The sequence below is a fragment of the Alosa pseudoharengus genome, unplaced genomic scaffold, assembly GCF_046254945.1.
Source record: "Alosa pseudoharengus isolate Yale_2024_CS ecotype anadromous, Long Island Sound unplaced genomic scaffold, YU_APseudo_1.1 YU_APseudo_1.1_scf_4, whole genome shotgun sequence".
NCBI lineage: Eukaryota > Metazoa > Chordata > Actinopteri > Clupeiformes > Clupeidae > Alosa > Alosa pseudoharengus.
The window spans coordinates 16,121,163-16,140,428 of NW_027468774.1; the positions used below are offsets into that span (position 1 = coordinate 16,121,163).

At 46.2% G+C, this 19,266-nt stretch overlaps 1 protein-coding gene across 3 annotated transcripts; it reads left to right on the forward strand.

Moving 5' to 3' along the window:
• The first annotated feature begins 959 nt into the window (after positions 1-959).
• Positions 960-18,937, forward strand: znf652 (zinc finger protein 652). 3 transcript variants are annotated; one of them, XM_076265019.1, is made up of 7 exons: positions 960-1,221; positions 1,401-1,459; positions 7,570-9,227; positions 9,853-10,000; positions 10,141-10,256; positions 12,443-12,587; positions 14,869-18,937. In XM_076265019.1, the coding sequence occupies exons 3-7, from the start codon at positions 8,157-8,159 to the stop codon at positions 15,537-15,539; spliced, it is 2,151 nt and encodes a 716-aa protein (XP_076121134.1). In that variant the 5' UTR covers positions 960-1,221; positions 1,401-1,459; positions 7,570-8,156; the 3' UTR covers positions 15,540-18,937. The 3 variants fall into 3 exon arrangements, with proteins under 3 accessions (XP_076121134.1, XP_076121135.1, XP_076121136.1); XM_076265020.1 differs by lacking the exons at positions 960-1,221; positions 1,401-1,459 and adding an exon at positions 1,504-1,595; XM_076265021.1 differs by lacking the exons at positions 960-1,221; positions 1,401-1,459 and adding an exon at positions 1,832-7,042.
• Positions 18,938-19,266: the final 329 nt, after the last annotated feature.

Consider the following 19,266-nt stretch of genomic DNA (forward strand, 5'->3'; position numbering starts at 1 on the left):
CATCCCCCCAACACACACACCAAGACCCCTGGCAGTTGGGTTAGCCCCTTGAGCCGTGGATCTGCCCGAGGTTTCTTCCTTGGTAAGGGAGTTTTTCCTTGCCCCTGTTGCTCTTGGGTGCTCCTTGTTGGTGCCCCCCACCCAATCCCAATCCTCCCCCACCTTTTTTATGCAGCCCTTGCCACTTAATCTACTAAACCCCTCTTCTACTGCACTTTTTAACCCCCCCCCCCATTAATGCACAAATAGGCTGACACCAGACATAATTTCACTGCATTTCTTACTTCCAGTAACTATATGCATGTGACAATAAACTTCCTTGTATCCTTGTATATTGCATTGATAGATAGATAGATAGATAGATAGATAGATACTTTATTGATCCGCAAATTGTGCTGCTTGTGAACCAACAGCCATATTGCCCCTTAAGTGCAGGGCAGAATAGCCAGCAGATGCAATGCTCAGGACAGTGTTAAGAGACTGACACCCTTTCAAAGCCACAGGATACAGTATATGCTTCTATTTAAACATGTACCTGTTAAAACCCCCAGTGAATTTAAATGCAACCATTTTCCATTGTGATTTCTTATCATTTTTTTTCAGCACCAGAGCTGATGGTGGTATTGGAGATAGATTCCAGCCCCTCACCATAGCCCTTTTGAGTGTTTCCTGTGTAAAACTATATATAGTTCACAGTGCAAGCACTCACAATCTCATCAACTCATTTGTGCTCTGGTTCTCTCACTGGCACTGACCAGTGGTCTATGAGCTAGGCCTATACTAGGGTGCCCCTGCGTCGTGTCTGACCTGCGCTGACCATGGACTATGGACTGTAAACTGAGGTCTAATGATGTAAAAATCAAACATGAGTCAACTGCGAAGCTAATCTTTTCCATGTCCCTCCAATAAGCACCTGAAATATGAATTCTGGAATATGAATAAAGCCACGTCTCCTGTTAGGGTACTTTTTAATGCATCTTCATTTAGCACTGTTTCAATCACGGACGGGGACGACTACGTGCGCGCGCCCCGTCTGATCAGGGCTCATGGCAGGAGACGGGTGAAAATCCTCCGCGACGATATGCGCGCCCAGACCAAGCCAGACAGAAACCGCGCGGCAGCCCCATTAGAGCGCCTCTACGGGATGATGGATGGTTAGTGCTCGAGACATAGGCCGGGCGGCCACGTAGCGATGGCTTGCTCCTGACGGTAACGGCAAAGGTGGGGGTCTGTTTGCAAACACACACTTCTCGTTTCAAAACAGCATTGCGAGATTTACCACACTATTTCTAGTATGCCATACTTACTGACAACCGCAAATTTAAGAGTTCAATACACCTGATTCTCAGACCTTATGGGAAGACAGACGTTTTTGAAGATTGTTTTGTTTTGTGTCTCAGCTCTGAATCCCTGCAACTCTTGACAGCACGCGATGAGGAAGAGGGCGCTCGCGAATCGGGTGAGTAGCCAACTGAGCACAAGAGCTCGCTACAAGTTAATTTAAGCTTTTTACCTATATCGTTTATTTACAAAGATGACAATCAGCCACGAACTACAACAAAGAAGAAGAAATTCTACCGTGGGCGTTTTCACAGGTACAGCACTGCTGTGCGTGAGTAATTGTCAACAGCCAACTGCGTTTGTATGTTTCAGCGGGCAAATTGCAATGCACAGGGTTTTGTTCAGAAAAGAGATATTTTAAAGCGTTCTTATTTAGTTGCTAACCTTAATCCGGTTGTCAAACAAAGCAGCACATACGCACAGCTCTGAGCTGCAAGTGGATCATGCGTGCGACACCGTGTCAATGCAAACAATTTAAAAATCACAGCAGGTTTCAAATCAATCTGGGCGGTTTTTGGGTTAAAAAAGTGAAAGTCGTTTGCGATTAGGATTCGCTAGCGAGCTGTGTGTCACGAAGGTAACGTTAGCTAGCTAGCTAATTACCTCCAAACACTAGCATTCTTTGTGGTTGAACAGATCATGGCTAGCTACCTAGCTAGTGAGATTACGTAAGATTGAGCAAGCAGCTACATAAACCCCTCAGAACAAACAACCTTTGTAATTTAGTGCGGTGTCTTGCCGTCTGGTTGATGCATCTGCAGACGCATCTGTGACTGTGGTAATCGGTCGTCCGCTAGCTCGCTAACTAGCTAGCTCGCTAGTATAACTTGGCTAACCGAATGGCCTGCTTTCCTGTCGTCTTGACCAACCAATGTTTCGTTCGATTTAACCCTTTCTTTGCGCAGATTTTAAAAAGTTGACGATTGCCACGCAGTACTGTGTGTTTGTCCAAATGCTGGTGCCATAAACAATTATTATGACTGCTAATGTTTTAGAATCATTCGGTATTTCACATTGTAAATGTGCATAGTGTTGGACTTGCAGGACCACTTTCAGATTCATAAAGTAGGCCCTTATTGAGACGGCGGCTTGGTGAACGTTAGCGGAGTTAGCTTACGTGCTAGCTTCTTCTGGAGAGGGGCAGGAATTTGCAGGCGACGGGTGAACTTCCAGGCCTAGAAACCCATGCCAATCTTCCCCCCTCAAAAAAACAAAGATGTCGCGCACAGTCTGATGGTTTTTGATTAAATGAATGGAAAACAAACGAAGCTGTCAACTTTGAGGTTCCCCAAATATTTCCAGGTACATCAAAACGTAGTTTACGTGAACGTCGTAGAATGACCGTACTTCTCTCTTTGATGAGAACTCGGATGGTGTTAAGGTATTTTCATAGATAGCAAGTGTTTAGCAGTTTATTATGATTTCTCAGCATAGCATGGCATTGTGTGTGTGTGTCTGTTATGATACGTTTATGGGTATTTATGGCCAGTAATGACAAAACATTGTGTTACATTACATTGTAACAATGTTACTACTTGAATTGAGAAGTTCCATACATTCAGCATTGATAGCCACTGTCACCATGCAGTTTAATTCACTTCAGTCTAGTGAGCAATGAAGGGCATCACTGAATCATTTCTAGCCTATTTCTGAATCCAGTTAATCACTTGCCTGTTGTCCATTTGCAGCCATCTGTAATGAAAACAACTTGCTTAATGATGGTAGGTGTAAACCAGAGAATTGGATTGAAACTTGTTCTGCTAGTTATCTTTCCCGGAGACCTCTTGGTCGATGACCTTCTAGGTCAGGGGTTTTCAACTGATTGTGGACCAGGGACCACCATTCTGACTAATTACGTAACGCCAGGACCACCACTGTATAAAAATACTGATTCCAATGTCCTCACGGACCGCAAGTGGGCCGCGGACCACCGGTTGAAAACCCCTGTTCTAGGTAATATAATTCCATAGCAGAGAAGAGTAGACAGAAACAGCATTTGTGGGGAACAGCAGAAAGCTCTGCAGAGTGGAAGGGACCACCTGGGGGATTGTACCCTGTAAAAACCCTTTGCAAAGAATGCATTTAAACAGGGAGCAGTGGATTAGGCAGGTAGCAGCCAGCATACTTCCCGTTCTATCTCTTCACTACTAACCTCCTCCCGCTATCAAGTTATCCCTTCTCTCTGCTGAAGATATCCCTTCTCTCGGTTTGGATTTGCATGTAAATACCTGTGTTGGTACTGCTCCCTTGCTTAAGGTCTTGCTAGTTATGTAGGTCTCTGTAATGCCTTATCTCGCTGCCTCATTCTTGACAACTTTGTCTTTGAGTGATTCCCTTCATGCTTTGATTTCTCTCTTCCTGTCTGTGTTTTGCATCCATTTCTTCTTCTTCCCTCCACCTCTAAAGCCTCTGAAAGCTAATTAAAGTTCACAGAGGGAGCTTGAGAGAGTGGAACAGGTGGATAAAAGTGAGCAGGAATTCTCTCTCTCTCTCTCTCTCTCTCTCTCTCTCTCTGGAAAGAAACTCCAACCTGCCTCTAGCTTTACAAATCTTAATTCCCCCCCAATTCTGTCTGCTTGGGTCTCTTCACCTCGCTCCTCCATGTTACTTTCTCTTTTGAATAAAATCCCATACTGCATTGTTTCCAGTCCCATTCACACTCTTTCTCTAATCTCTGCTGTTCCCTGTGCTGCCCCCTCCTCGTACCCTAATGTTGCCTCCTGCCTCTGATGAAAGAGGGATTGTAGAGTGGACATGCTGTCCCTTCTGACCTTGCCTGATGTATCTAAATTAGAGAGCTCGGGTCTGCACTTATAGTTATAGCAGGTCAAGCAGAGGGTCTGGAAACCATCCGAAACAGGCCTGCCCCCACTGCTTAAAAAAATCCTAGAGGAAACACTGCAACAGAAAGAGTGAGTAAGGGAGATAATGTGCTACAGTTGTGAAAGTCAAACGACTGGAGGAGGATTCTCTTTTCACAGCCACACAAACGTGCAGTCACAGTCTGACAATAGGCAGCATTGGATACAGAGTGGAGTGGAGTGGAGTCGTAGCCACAAACTCTTTAAAGCACCATGTGCAGTCGCATGGCCTTTCTGCTCTGAGAACAGGAAAGTGGGTGGCTGGCACACAAAGTCAACCAACCTGATCGAACACTTGAAGTGTTTGAAGGCAAACAGGTGCTATATTAAGCCAGATCTCCTCAGTGCTTACTGAGCTGAGCACAAGTATGGTTTGTTTGCGTTTAAATTTGGTTTTGTTAAAAGAACGGTGCAGATGCTTTTTGGAAATAGTTGCACTCTCCACGACACAGTATGTCTGTTGGCAGTATAATTCATATTCCATTCAAATTAACAGTCAAGCTACTTCCAGTTTGATTGTGAGTATGGCCATAACCTGCTACCAAAACGGTTGTGATGCCAGTTCATTTTTTGTTCAAGATGGCTGCCACCATTGCATTACAGTTATGCAATATACTTAAGTAAATGTGTTAGGCTGTCAGAGACCACACAAACAGGAATTTAAGCTGTTAATATTTTTTATCTTGAATGTTTTTGTAAATATATGGATATTTGCATGCATTTGTCATAATGCTAAGGTGGAAGAAGGAACTCAACTGATGTGCACACATGCACAGTTAGCGGCCTCATAGCTGTAGTTTTAGTGGAGGGGGAGGGGGTTCTGATGTGCTGTGATCGATTGATTACATGTGCAGCTAGTTAAGCTTATTTCATATTCCATCTGGGGTCAAAAAGTTTATTTATCAGCCTAAATGATTCAAGATTTGTAGGCGTGGTTTAGAAGTCACTATGACTATGAACCATATGATTCCATTTCCTCTGCCTACTCTGACTAGATCGCCTGTAGCACAAAGACAAAGAGGAATAGGATTCTGTGTGAATCTCCCAAAACAGGGCAAGGTTGTTTCTCAAGAGCAGAGGGCAATGTTCTGTGTATTTGGAACCATACTCCCGCAGTGATGCATATGGACCAAAGGGGCAGCAATGCTGTTGTATTGTGGCAGTCCCACTTCTTCAGCTCTGACCTTGTTAAGATCTCAATAAGTCCCTTTTCTCCCTCCATTATGTAGGCCCTCTAGGTAAGTTTACGAGAATGGTACATCCTCAAACCTCTATACAAACGGGACATTCAGGAAGATTTGGGCAGGCACAAAGTCTAGGTACAGGCTTGTATTTGACATAAAAGTTATTGGAATAAGCCTCACATTGTGAACTGGAAATGTAGCAAGAAATCTGAAAATGGTTCCATATTTCCTGTCATATTTGAGGAAAAAGGCATTCTCTTGGACATCACAAAGCAACAGAAAAAAAAAGCTAGCAGGAAAAGCTTGCTTTGTTCCCTAACCAACCAGATTAAAACCTTGGCTTTTTGCCACAGAGGACTTTTTGCATCTTGAGGTCACTTCAGTGAGAGTGCTCTCACAGGTGCAACATCTGGAAAGCAAGCACCTTTCCATCAGCTAGATGTGTGCCTCAAGAGAAGAACTCTGCGCTTACTGAACATCTGATCTCACGGATGTCAGGGCAGCATTTGGTGGCGCCCTACAATAAAGGGCTGAGCGCTCAGATAGCGTAGTAGAAGGTACTTTTGCTCTGCCACCACCAGCATTAACTACTCCACAATCTAGGCTTCGTCTACACGTGCACAAACGGTAAATGGTGCTGTCTGCCCATTGGCCCCCTTTCCCACATGCGCGCAGACACAAGTTTGTGGTTTGTTTTAACACATCTAGCTCCCCTCAGTTCTCAGAAAGCAGCAGCAGCATGCACCGGATGAAAGGTGGAGTGGCTGTGGCTTTGTGTGAGTGTGTGTAGTTCTGTGAGAATGTAAAAGTGGAGGATGTTGATATGGGACACCATTTGTTATTCAGTCATATTCAGTTCATTTTAAAAGTAATCAAGATTAATTTGTACAGCTTGTCATTCATCATGCACTCAGTTGATAAAGTATTTCTTAACTTTCATGGCTTTTTCAGTGTCCTTGATCATGCGTGAATTTTGTGATACAAGCCTGCAATGTTTACCAGATCTTTTTCAAATTTGTCTAGCACACTAATGTCACCAATGACACTTACGTTTTATACCATTTAAAGATGCAGTCCAATTGGCTTTCGTTAATCGCTGTATATTATTTCAGCTCAAAAGCCAATCAACTTGCGCTCCTTCCTTCTTTGTCCCTAAACTGATTGGCTGGCATCGTTTATGACTTGGTTCTAGGCGCTGCATTTGTTTCCTATTTGCAGAGCTAGTGTTGTGTACGAACAGAACACCAGAGTTGTCTTGAGTGCAAACACTAAACAGACAGCTAGAAGACCACAAGAAGCAATTTGCTGAATCTGCCAAAAAGTGTGTGGCTCTGCACCTATCACAGGGGCTGTAGCTTCAGCCTTTTGTTTCTTGGAATTAGTGTTGCACTGACAGTTAACCCTTAAAGGTGTAGGTTTTTGAACATTCTAAGTTCCGCAACAATTGAAGGTTCTAAAATTCTATGTTGAATTCAATGAACCCAGATATTCTTTAGAACGTTCATTTCTCAACATGACGGTACTCCTTTATTAAGGGAGGAAGAGGGAGGGGTGCTTTCTTTGGATTTGTGTTGGTGCTGTTTATTTCGGGGGCCTGCAAGTGACAGCGCTGCTGATTCTCCACATGTGTCCCTAGAGGTCACACAAAGGTCACAGGTAAGGGCAGTGTCCATGGATATGTTCACGGATCATGGTGTACGTTTACAATACGTGTGGAAGTGAATCAGTAATTGCTCGGGAGACATCCTGAGATTTGCTGATAGCGATGTAGATGGCCCACAGTGGATGAGCCGTGGCTAGCGATGTTACGATGGGAACCTAAACTGGATGGGAGAACATATTGAGCGATGTTGTCGAGATGTGAAACATCGAGGGCTGCTTTGCGTGTGTGGGAGGTGTGTGCCTTTTGCTAAGTGCTGCATGTGGTTTTCCTCTGTTCTCACACACACACACACACACACACACACACACACACACACACACACAGTCATTCTGAGACGTAGGGCCCGTTGCGGTGAGGCGTGCATGGTAGTAAGATTTAGTGTTAGATCTCAGCACCTTAACCAGACTGTAGTTTCGTGTCACACACTGTAGTGCACTGTTATCACAACTGTTTTCACAACTCCCTCTCTGTCTCCTTGTTTCTCTCTTTCTCTTTGTTTTGTTCATCCCTCTCGGTAAAGCAACCCTCAGCGGCTGGATGCTGAACCAGAACAGGCAGGTCCAGGCGATATCGCCCGCAGACGACGGAAAGGCTGAGCGAGATTCATAAAGTAGGACTTGATAGCATCTGAAGCAGCAGACAAGCAGGACCGTACAAAGAGGAGATAAAGCGCAAATCAAGCAAGTCTAGCAGTCTCTGCAGACTGTCACTGAATATATTCACTGTCTGTTTTACACCTGTAGCCTTCTTGGAGAGTGTGGTGCTTTTTTTGTAAAAAAAAAAAAAAAAGAAGTCCTCTGTCATTGTCTCGCACCTGTTCCTTCCTCTCTCGTCTCGGCGGAGTGCTCCACCACGCTCACTCGGAAACCAGAGGTCATGGGCGTCCCTTGGGGGTCGGGCTGAGAAAATTTTTGGGGACGCCTCGGCTCTGACCGCTCTTGTTTCTTCTGTGTGCTTCTCCGTCAAGGGGAGGGGTGGGGGATAGACCTGGTGCCCCCCTGCCCCTCCTGAACCATTCTTATTCTGACTGGACGAGGGCCTCCATCCTCGCCTGCGCTGGCCCAGCCGTCCCCTCGGTCGCCCGTCCCCGGCGGCTTCGCCACCCCGATGAAGTCCTGCCAGGCGGCGAAGGAAGCGGCGCCTGGAGACGGAATGTCCCAAGAGGAGGCGTCCAGGACGCACGGCTCCCAGCCCTACTACCACCCCACCGCTGCCGACGGCAACCTAGCAGGCAAGCTGTACAAGCGCGAGGGCGGGGGCAAGCCCTACTCCGTGCTGGTGGACAACAAAATGGCCGCCAAGCCGCCAGGCGGGGAGCCGGTGGCCGCCGCCAACATGGGCGCCACCAACCCCTCCCAGCAGTTCTTCAGGGAGGGGGGCAAGGAGGCAGCACCAGGCGGGCAAAGCCAGAACGGGGGCTCGTCAGAGGAGGAGGACGAGGAAGAGGAAGGAGAGGAGGAGGAGGAGGAGGAGCAATTTAAACGGGAGCAGATCATCGTGGAGGTGAACCTGAACAACCAGACGCTCAACGTGTCCAAAGGGGACAAGAGTGGTGGCTCTGGCACTGCCAACACCACAGAGGAGGGCAAGATGGGAAGTGAGGAAGAGGAGGAGGATGAAGAGGAGGAGGCGGAGGCTGAAGAGGAGGAGGAGGAAGAGGAGAGTCCAGAAGAAGAGGAGGAGGAGGAGGAGGAGGAAGAAGAAGATGAGGAAGACGAAGAGGAGAACATGAACCGGACAAGGAGGGCGAAGCGAGCGAGGAGAGGCATGACCCCGGTGCAGCCACGCCGGAAGAGCCAACGCGTCTCGGCCGCTGCTGCCGCCACGGTCAGCCCCACCGCAACCACAGGCATGACCACCAGGGGGCGCCGGAAGAATACTGAGGCACCTCCGCGGAAGCGTAGGCCCGCCCGCGAGTCCAAGGGCTCGGCCGCCGGCTCCGCCGTGAGCACGACGGCCGGCTCACGGGGGGGTGAGGTCAAGGCGGAGGCGGGCGAGGAGCGGGAGACGCTGGCGTGCGAGAAGTGCCCGCGAGTGTTCAACACGCGCTGGTACCTGGAGAAGCACATGAACGTCACGCACCGCCGCATGCAGATCTGCGACAAGTGCGGCAAGAAGTTTGTGCTGGAGAGTGAGCTGGCTCTTCACCAGCAGACTGACTGTGAGAAGAACATCCAGGTGAGTGTGTGTGTGTGTGTTTGTGTGTTTGAGTGTATGTGAGATTGCACCCTTAGAGTTGTTGTGGGGCCAAAGTGGAGGACTACTTGCATTAAACATTTCAACTGTAAATCAAAGCAGTAGAATGAATCAGGGGGCCCCTGTTATTCCCATAGTGGCCACCAGAGGGTAGCAGAGGTTTACTTTGCACAGAGTCTTCATTCACAGCTCTGGCTGTTCAGCTGCAGCTGCAATTTGAGCACTACTTCTTTATCAACACGATGTTAGTAGTATTCTCGGTCTCCCTTTCCCCCAATGCTGCAGCAGCAGCTGGATAAGTTAACCCAACATCAGTCACTATGAGATCCTAGTTAGTAATAGATTTGTGAGCGATCAATCAGACTTTGGTCACTTGCTCCTGTGATCTTGGATGTAGTTCATTGGTATGTTATGTAAAACAGTGTGTGGGTCCAGACAGAAAGCTTAGCTTAAGTACACATGTTTACTTATGTAGTATGGGATGCTTTCACTAAGTTTATTTATCGACTCTTTGAAGGAAATAAAATGCTGTCACTATTAGTGTTCTTGTTCCCTCCTCTTCCACTATAGAAATGCATGTCCTAACCTGTGTGTGTGTGTTTTACAGTGTGTGTCATGTAATAAATCATTTAAGAAGCTATGGTCCCTTCACGAGCACATAAAGATTGTCCATGGCTACGCTGAGAAAAAGTTTGCATGTGAAATCTGTGAGAAGAAGTTCTACACCATGGCTCATGTGCGCAAACACATGGTCGGTACGTATGCACACACACACACACACTCACTTTGGGATTCTAGTCAAGGCAGGAAATCTCATTTTTCCTGGAAGGTTTATCTATTGGGTACAAACACACCCTTTTCTCTTGTGACTATTGTCCCTTCTCCCCACCCGTAGCGCACACTAAGGATATGCCGTTTACATGTGAAACGTGTGGGAAGTCCTTCAAGCGGAGCATGTCCCTAAAGGTGCATTCACTGCAGCACTCAGGAGAAAAACCCTTCCGCTGTGAGGTAAACAACTACATCCAATGTCTCCCCAACATACACACACACTCACACACTCACTCACTCACACTCTTACACACCACACTCAGACTCTTACACACCACACTCATACTTAATCAAACAAGAAATATTCAGACCCTTGTATGTGTACTGTTGTAATAAATGTCAGTGTTTCCCACAGAATTGAATTCCATCTGTGGGGGTTGGTTTGCAGAATGAACTTGAATACAACAGTTTTTAACAAATTAAGTATAAGTATAAGTATATATACTCTTTTGATCCCGTGAGGGAAATTTGGTCTCTGCATTTATCCCAAACTGTGAATTAGTGAAACACACTCAGCACACAGTGAACACACAGTGAGGTGAAGCACACACTAATCCCAGCGCAGTGAGCTGCCTGCAATAACAGCGGCGCTCGGGGAGCAGTGAGGGGTTAGGTGCCTTGCTCAAGGGCACTTCAGCCGTGCCTACTGGTCGGGGTTCGAACCGGCAACCCTCCGGTAACAAGTCCGAAGCGCTAACCAGTAGGCCACGGCTGCCCAAATTAAATTAGCACAGCGTGGTTATGATGCTAACCAGATTTAAGCGCAATTTAGTACAACTTGGAAAATCATTGTGTGGTGGTCAATGTTGATATTGTGGTGGGCCGCCACAAATAAGTCAATGTATGGGAAACACTGAATGTGTTCATTGTTGGCTCTTTATATTGCAGTCTGGGTTGGAACATTGTATATTTGTGTTCTTTTTATATAAGCTGTTTGTTGAAGTCAAATCCCACAGGATTTACTCATTGGTTAGATTTGTACAGGATGTATGGAGGTGTCTAAAGGCATTGGTGGATATAACCAATTCTTGGACACTCCACTCCATTGAATTTGTCTAAAATGTGCTAAGGCTTACCAAAAACAAACATATTTATTAATTCCTGCCCAAAGAGGTTATTTATTTAGGATATGTGACATGAATTTGGGAGGAATTTGGTCTGCCGTAAACAGTGTGAGTCGCCAGGAAATGTTTAGTTGACAGTACAGACAGTGCAGGTGTTTGGATTCACCCAGAAGAGGAGAGCTAAGCTGCAGACACCAAGGTTACTACATGCTGAAACACCAGAATATGCCTACATGGAAATGTACAAACAAGTAAAAAAAACAAAACTGCCCAGTTTGTTGAATGCGTAAGCAGAGCCATGGATAGTTTAGGCCTTTCCAAACCATCATCATGGCTTACCAGATGTTATGTTGACACAGGAAAAAAAATGGCAGAAATGTGCTCGACTCGCCGTACACTAAAATAGTCGAGCCATAGAACGTGAGAGAACTTATGGAGTTGAATGTGGAATGTGTTCAGCTCCCGCATGGGTGTTCTCAAGCTGGCGCTGGTGGATGTTGAAAGGCAGCTGAAATAGCAGCACACTGTAGTGTAGTGGCATTGCACTCTGGTACTTCTCTGATGGAGCTCTTTGGACATCCTGCCAAACAGAAAGCTAGTTCAGCATGCTGATGCACATCCTCCATACGCACCACAGGTCACAGTTGTCATAGAGACAGGGGAACCTGGTGGGTGTGGTTGAACAAGGGTGGTCTGGGTGGGGAGCCGTTTACTCTTAACGTGTGTGTGTGTGTGTGTGTGTGTGTGTGTGTGTGTGTGTGTGTGTGTGTGTGTGTGTGTGTGTGTGTGTGTGTGTGTGTGTGTGTGTGTGTGTGTGTGTGTGTGTGTGTGTGTGTGTGTGTGTGTGTGTGTGTGTGTGTGTGTGTGTGTGTGTGTGTGTGTGTGTGTGTGTGTGTGTGTGTGTGTGTGTGTGTGTGTGTGTGTGTGTGTGTGTGTGTGTGTGTGTGTGTGTGTGTGTGTGTGTGTGTGTGTGTGTGTGTGTTTGCTTGCTTGCTTGGTGGGGCTGCATTTCCTATAAATAGTGCTGTAATGACAGTGCTATGCGCAGTAATAGAAGGCTGCTTTATTACAGACTGCCATGGCTCAGTCTCCAGTCCTGTCTACCGTTCCTCAGCTCTGATCTCAGTGACTGCTCTGCAGAGCTCTCATTTCTCCTCTCATCCATATGTGTGTCTGTACAGTACAGTAAACTTTTAAGTGCAGTTTTTCTGTGTGTGTGTGTGAGAGAGAGATTGTGAGTGAGAGAGTATGGGTGTGAGATTGCAGTGTGTATGTGTTAATTCTTCATTATCGCCTGCGCAGAACTGTGACGAGCGCTTCCAGTACAAGTACCAGCTGCGCTCCCACATGAGCATCCACATCGGACACAAGCAGTTCATGTGCCAGTGGTGCGGCAAGGACTTCAACATGAAGCAGTACTTCGATGAGCACATGAAGACTCACACAGGTGACAGACACACACACACACACACACCTGTGTGCATGCAGGCTTACTGCATGCGAACACTCAACACACAGGGAAAGCAGCCACAAATAAATCACGCTCACACACACAAACACACACCTTATAATGAACACCAATACACTGAAGAAGTCATCCACAAATAAACTGCGCACGCACGCACACATCAAACACACACACAACAAACACACCCACACACACACACACACACACAGATGTTTGGTGTGCCTCTGCTGTGCGTCTCTCCTTTTCTTTCATGTCCTCCTCTCCCTCGTTCCCTCCCTCTCGTGGCCAGATTTAGAATGTTGCGGTGGCGGACACGCCCGTGAGGCCAGGCAGTGGCCTGCAGTAGCCCCAGCAGGCGCGTGCTCACACGCACACACACACACATTTCCCACAGATTGCAAAGAAGGCAATAGGATGGCAAGACCAGTTGGGAAAAGCTAGGATCCCTCTTGAAAGTGAAAATCTGCATCTATATTGTCAGAAGTAAAAAGTGTTCTTCTAGCACAGGGCTCGGCAACCCGGTTGTGGAGCTCTGGAGCCCTCTGATGCGGCTCAGCTTTTGAAAATAATAATGAGTAGGCCTATTTAATTAAAATGTATTTTATTTTAGTTCGTAGGTCTATCTGAGTAATTTATATAACTTCCCACCTCACTTGACTCCGTAACCGTAGCCTGCACAATATTGTTACATTCACGGTTCGTTGCCATGTCAATATCAAAGAAAATCACCGATTTCCCTCCATTTCAGTCAACGAGAACACTTGTCTTTAATTGTTATTGTTGATGTGTGCGCTTGCTGTAGGCTAGATAAGGAAAATGTCAAAAGGGAAACGTCAGCGACCACAGCTTGCAAGCGCAAACACAAGCGGGCTGAAATGGGAAAGTTTCCAACCAAAGACTGATTCTGAAAACGCGAAATGAACTACCCGTTATATATCGCACACTGCTACGAATTAGTATTGCTGTTAACCCTATTCCACTTGCATGTAAGAAATCTTTCTCACATATGAAAAATATAAAGACAAACCTGCGCTCACATTTAAGGGCAATTCCGCGCAAAACTGTCACATCCACATGTCAATGCCATGGCTATTTAGTTGGCGTTATGGATATATGACAGTTTTGCGTGGAGTTGCCCTTAAATGATGACCGCCTCAATTCTTGCATGAAACTTCACCTCACTGAATATGAGCCAGCCAGACTCCAAGGCCATCAAATCTAATCTCTGGTAGGCCTAATGTTCAATTTCGCCAATGACATGTCAATGAAAATTGAGTGTTGTGTTGTACTAGTAGAAAATGTATTAAAAAATCCTCTGTTGAATGAAAGTAACTGTACGTTAAATATCCAAACTTTTTCTTGTAACCGTCTTTATGTGGCTCTTCTGAGATTAAAAAAAAATAAATTTGGTAAAAGTGGCTCTCCAGGCAAAAAAGGTTGCCGACAACCTTTGTGAAACCATAGAATATCACTGTGTAGCTGTACAGGATGTAAAGGATAATTTTTTTTTCAGAGTGGTGGTGGTGGTGAGGTGTGTGTGTGTGTGTGTGTGGGGGGGGGAGTAATTTGGTTCAAAATAATTAGTCATGAGAAACTGCGCAAGAGAAAATCTACATGAGGGAGGAATAGAGGGACTGTGTCTGAATGTGTGTGTGTGTGTGTGGACTTGACAGATTTTTGTGTGTGTGAGCGAGAGAAAGAGAGAGAGAAGCTGGGTGAAAGAAGTCTCGGTTGTATAATTGCATGCTAATTCGGATACCTATTCACACATTTGCTGAACATCATCACATCCGGCGTTTTCTCTCCTCCTCATCACCCTTTCATCTCACCTTCCCTCATTCTGTTCCTTCCTCCCTGCCCTCCTCGTGCCTCATCATCCCTCCCCCACACCCCCCGCTCCTCTCTCCTCTCTATTTCTCTCCTCCTCATCACCCTTTCATCTCACCTTCCCTCATTCTGTTCCTTCCTCCCTGCCCTCCTCGTGCCTCATCCCTCCCCCACACCCCCCGCTCCTCTCTCCTCTCTATTTCTCTCCTCCTCATCACCCTTTCATCTCACCTTCCCTCATTCTGTTCCTTCCTCCCTGCCCTCCTCGTGCCTCATCATCCCTCCCCCACACCCCCACACCCCTCGCTCCTCTCTCCTCTCTATTTCTGTCCTCTTCATCTCTGGGCCCAACTATTTAACTTTCTTTTTCCATTTTCTCCTCTCTCTCTCTCTCTCTCTCTCTCTCTCTCTCTCTCTCTCTCGGACTGTGCAGGAGAGAAGCCGTTCATCTGCGAGATCTGCGGCAAGAGCTTCACCAGCCGGCCCAACATGAAGCGGCACCGGCGCACGCACACGGGGGAGAAGCCGTACCCCTGCGAGGTGTGCGGCCAGCGCTTCCGCTTCTCCAACATGCTCAAGGCGCACAAGGAGAAGTGCTTCCGGGTCACCAGCCCCGTGACCCTCCAGCCCGCCGCCGCCGCCACCCTGGCCATGCCCCTGCACCTGGCGCCCGGTCCTGCCCCAGTCTCGTCTCCGCCCGGCATGCCCCCGGGCCAGGTGCCCCCGGCGGGGGTGAGTCCGGTGGTCAGTGTGGCCTCCCTGGGCATGATGGGCGCGGCAGCCGGGTCGCTCCAGCAGCGGGGCGGAGGTGGGCACAGCTTCTCACACCTCCACCTGGTGCCTGGACAAGTGCCTGTCTCCACCCAGCAGCAGCAGCACCAGCAGCAGCACCACCCGCAGCACCACCAGCAGCAGCAGGTCCAGGTGCACGGCAGCCATGTCCAGCATGCTCTGCCGATCCCACCGCCACCGGTCAGCCTGCTGTCCCCGCCCCCCGCCCTGTTCAAGAGTGAGCCAATCAACCACTGCGGCCAGGAGGATAGCTACCTGCGCCACCTGACCCAGCCCGACAAGGGCACGGGACCTGGCCAGCAACACCACTGAGCCCTGACTCTCCCTCTCTCTCACACACACACACCCCGGCTACACACAACCACTCACCTCCTGTAAGAAACACACCTCCTGAACCCTATGCACCATCCTTTTTTGGAGAGAAATGAAATGGTGATAGAAATGAAATAGAGACTTAAAATGGAGCTTTCACACATACATACACACATACATACACACACACACATACTCACATACACACACACACATACTCACATACTCACACACATACTCACATACACAAATACATACACACACACACATACATACACACACACACACACTCACATACACAAATACATACTCACATACACAAATACATACTCACACACATACTCACATACACACACACACATACATACACACACACACACATACTCACATACACAAATACATACTCACATACACAAATACATACTCACATACATACTCACATACACAAATACATACACACATACATACTCACATACACAAATACGCAGAGCTCCGCTGCTGACTTCAAATTCTCTTAGGACATAAGCATTAGAAGCTTGCATCTTCATGTGAGACATATGAACATGACCAAGCGCTGGGGCAAACCATGTTCCCTCTTTAGACTGTTGACATTTACAATGCACTTATGTAGGCACAAATACACACACACACACACATGCAGGCTCAAGCCTCAAAACCATTATAACACCGCTCACATCACACAGGCCTCATGTGAAAGCGATTTCGCTTTATACTAGTGAAACAGTACCTCTCCGCTCTCTCTCTGTCTCTCTCTCTCTCACAAACTAATGTCTACTCAGCTGCTGCTGCCTATGGTTCTACGGGTTACTTTCTTAATCAGAAACAGGTGCCGGTTATAGGTGAGGACGTGAAGTTTGAAACCGGTCATTCCTCACAACTCTCTCTTTAAAAGAATACTGAAAATGAAAACAAACCTCTAAATACAGGTCTCCCTCAGCGTCTCCTAAGGAGAGGGTCAGGGCTTCTTCAGTCATACGGACGCACCCACAGGCGTCTCTCCGTGTTTTTGTCTTTCCTCTTTTACACTTCACATACACACACACACACACACACACAAACACACACACTCACACGTACAATCACAGACCTGTTGAAGGTGTGCGGTAAGGGCACTTCTAACTGATTCGGACATGGTAACTTGGATCCTCTGAATGTGACCTTGTGCGGGGGATTGTCTTCAATCAAACTGGTTTTGGCAGGTTGTCATCAGAAGAAAGGAAACGTCTCTGGGTCTTGCCGCAAGATTGGGGGAGAACGGCTACCAGCTACGTGAATCCCAAGATCGAAGAGGCAACGCTGTCGTGCTTTAATAGGACTAGTTAGAAAAAAAATGGAAATTAACGGTTTTATATTCTAACACACTCACCTAATTTTTGTAAGCGTATAGACATATTTACTGTTTTCTTGTTGTGTTTTGTTTTTTTAAGGAAAATCTCATCTTAAGTGTAATCATACTTTGCGTGTATACAGTATATGTATGTTTGCATGTGGGGTGCGTGTTGAGGCTGGAGTTGCGGAGACCGATATGTCGACATGTACTTTGATGAGTTGGATTGACTCCCTCTAGAATGTTCTTTTGATGGAGTTTCCTTGAGAATCTGTGTGTCTGAGTGAGTGTGTGTGTGAGAGAGAGAGAGCGAGAGAGATTGTTTGAGCGAGTGTGTTAGCAGTGATGTATACCCCGTGGTGCTGATATGAAAAGCTGCTTTCTCTGTCTTGAGTTTGGTGTAGGGGGATTGGGGCTGGTTGAACACAGATATTTGTCATGATTAGGTTCTGTGTGTGTGTGAGAGAGTATGTGAGAGAGGGAGGGAGAGAGAGAGAGAGTGAGGGATAGAGAATTGTCTTACTTTGGCGTCCTTTGATTCAGCTGCTAGAGGTGTTGGTTGGTGAAACTGTTGATGGGATGAGAAGAAGTGAGGGAAGAGGAGAGGGGGTGCCCCTGTGCAGCGCTGCTTTAGAGCTGGGCCCTGTCTCAAACCGCTCCCTAGCCCCCCTGCCAAGAGCACAAGGCATCACGGCACTGAAGGGAACTCGTAACGGCAAATGAGTGAGCGATTTGTTAAGCAGCCCAGGAAGAGAGCTGGATTATGGCTTGGCTTTCTCGTGATTTATTTTCTTCTGTCTTCCCCCCCCCCCCCCAAAATTGGTGTAGTTGTTTTTATCCTAGGCACTTTACTGCTGTGAGAGACGGGCACGGTTGAGGTTGGAGACTGACAAAAGCATTGTGGGAAGAGTGTGTCCTGTTTTGGGAGGGTGAGTGAGAGAGTGTGTATGTGTGTGTCTAGATGGCTGAGACGTGAGAGAAAAGGAGGAGAATCACCTCGGAGGTGCTGAGAGGGTTTCAGTCCTTCCAACAGCATGATCAATATAATGTTCATTATCACAATTCGTTTCGTTCTATTTTTTTTGGTATTTTCTCGCCCTTCCCACTCACTAGGTTGTTTGTCATAAAGTGAACTAAGAGGGTTGTTGCCCATATTTAGTGGTGGTCCATCATAGTTGCTCATAGCATGATGGAAGTTAGAGAATGCATGGAAAAATGCATATTTTCTGATACCTCAGATTGCTTTCAAAATCCACCAAATTTGATCGCTAGGTGACCTATTTGAGGTTGGGGTTAACGTTAATGCAGTATTACACCTCGTTAGATTACTGAACACACAAGTAATTGTAACTTTTCTTTTCCAATGATATAAAATGTAGTGAAGGTTTTTAAAAATGTTATAGGAACATGATAAGAACAACATTCTAACAACACCAAATTAGCATTTAGTAATTATACGGACTCACTAAGTGAATCCTCCAGGAAAAAAAGAAACTTAAACGTTTTTTTTGTCGTGTCCGCTCTGCTCCTGATGGCTGTGTGTGTCAATCATAAGGCGGGGCTGGCTAAATAATGAATCCAAATAGTTTTGGGTTTGTTTTTTCTTTCATCACCTGCATCTGATTCTCCTCCTTTTTTCCTTGGCATATAGAATGCACTTTCTACTAAAATCTTGCTATAGTTAAAAAAAAAAAGACAAACAATAATGATGTATATTCTTTAAAGATGTGTTTTAATGTTTGTTGGTTTTATTTTCTACTCAATACTATTTCATTTTCTGCATTTTAACCACTTCAGTGTAGCAGTGAGTATTTTATCATTGTGAGTCTGGTACCAATATGTGCAGCTTTACCACATTCTGCAGTTTTTCTTTTTGTTTTGACTGTTTATGCGACAATGTAAGAGAGATGCATTTATGATGTAACGATGGCCTTTTTTTGATAATGTACATTTAACACTCAGCTAACTTTCAGAAGTAAAAAAAATGTAGCCATAATTACAGCAACTGAATTGTGAGTCTCATTTAATATCTGAAAGTGTAGGCTAGTGACAAATGGTCAGAAAGGGCTTTAGTTTTTGAGATACCCCTACCAGAGGTAGAACTAAACCCAACAATGTTTTTCCTCATCTCTAAGGTCTCCCATATATGAAATGATTCTTGGCTAAAAATATTTTACTGCTAAGATTGTTAAATTAACAGATATTGTTATACACCCCAAAACCAAAAAAGGACTAAAATAGCCTGTCCGTATTGGAGTTAAGGCATATAAATTAGTGCAGATCAATCACACAAGCTCTGAGAACTTTGAAACTTGGCATGTTTATAGCCAGGAAGTTGCTTTACCTACTAAAAAAGACTGAATGTGAATATCTTGATGT

Bases quoted from the DNA above. Each gene is read 5' to 3' on its own strand.
- znf652 (XM_076265019.1), top strand. From the start codon at position 8,157: ATGAAGTCCTGCCAGGCGGCGAAGGAAGCGGCGCCTGGAGACGGAATG. The intron at 10,001-10,140 runs GTACGTATGCAC...CCCCACCCGTAG, and splicing joins TGTGCGCAAACACATGGTCG to CGCACACTAAGGATATGCCG. The intron at 10,257-12,442 runs GTAAACAACTAC...TCGCCTGCGCAG, and splicing joins AAAAACCCTTCCGCTGTGAG to AACTGTGACGAGCGCTTCCA.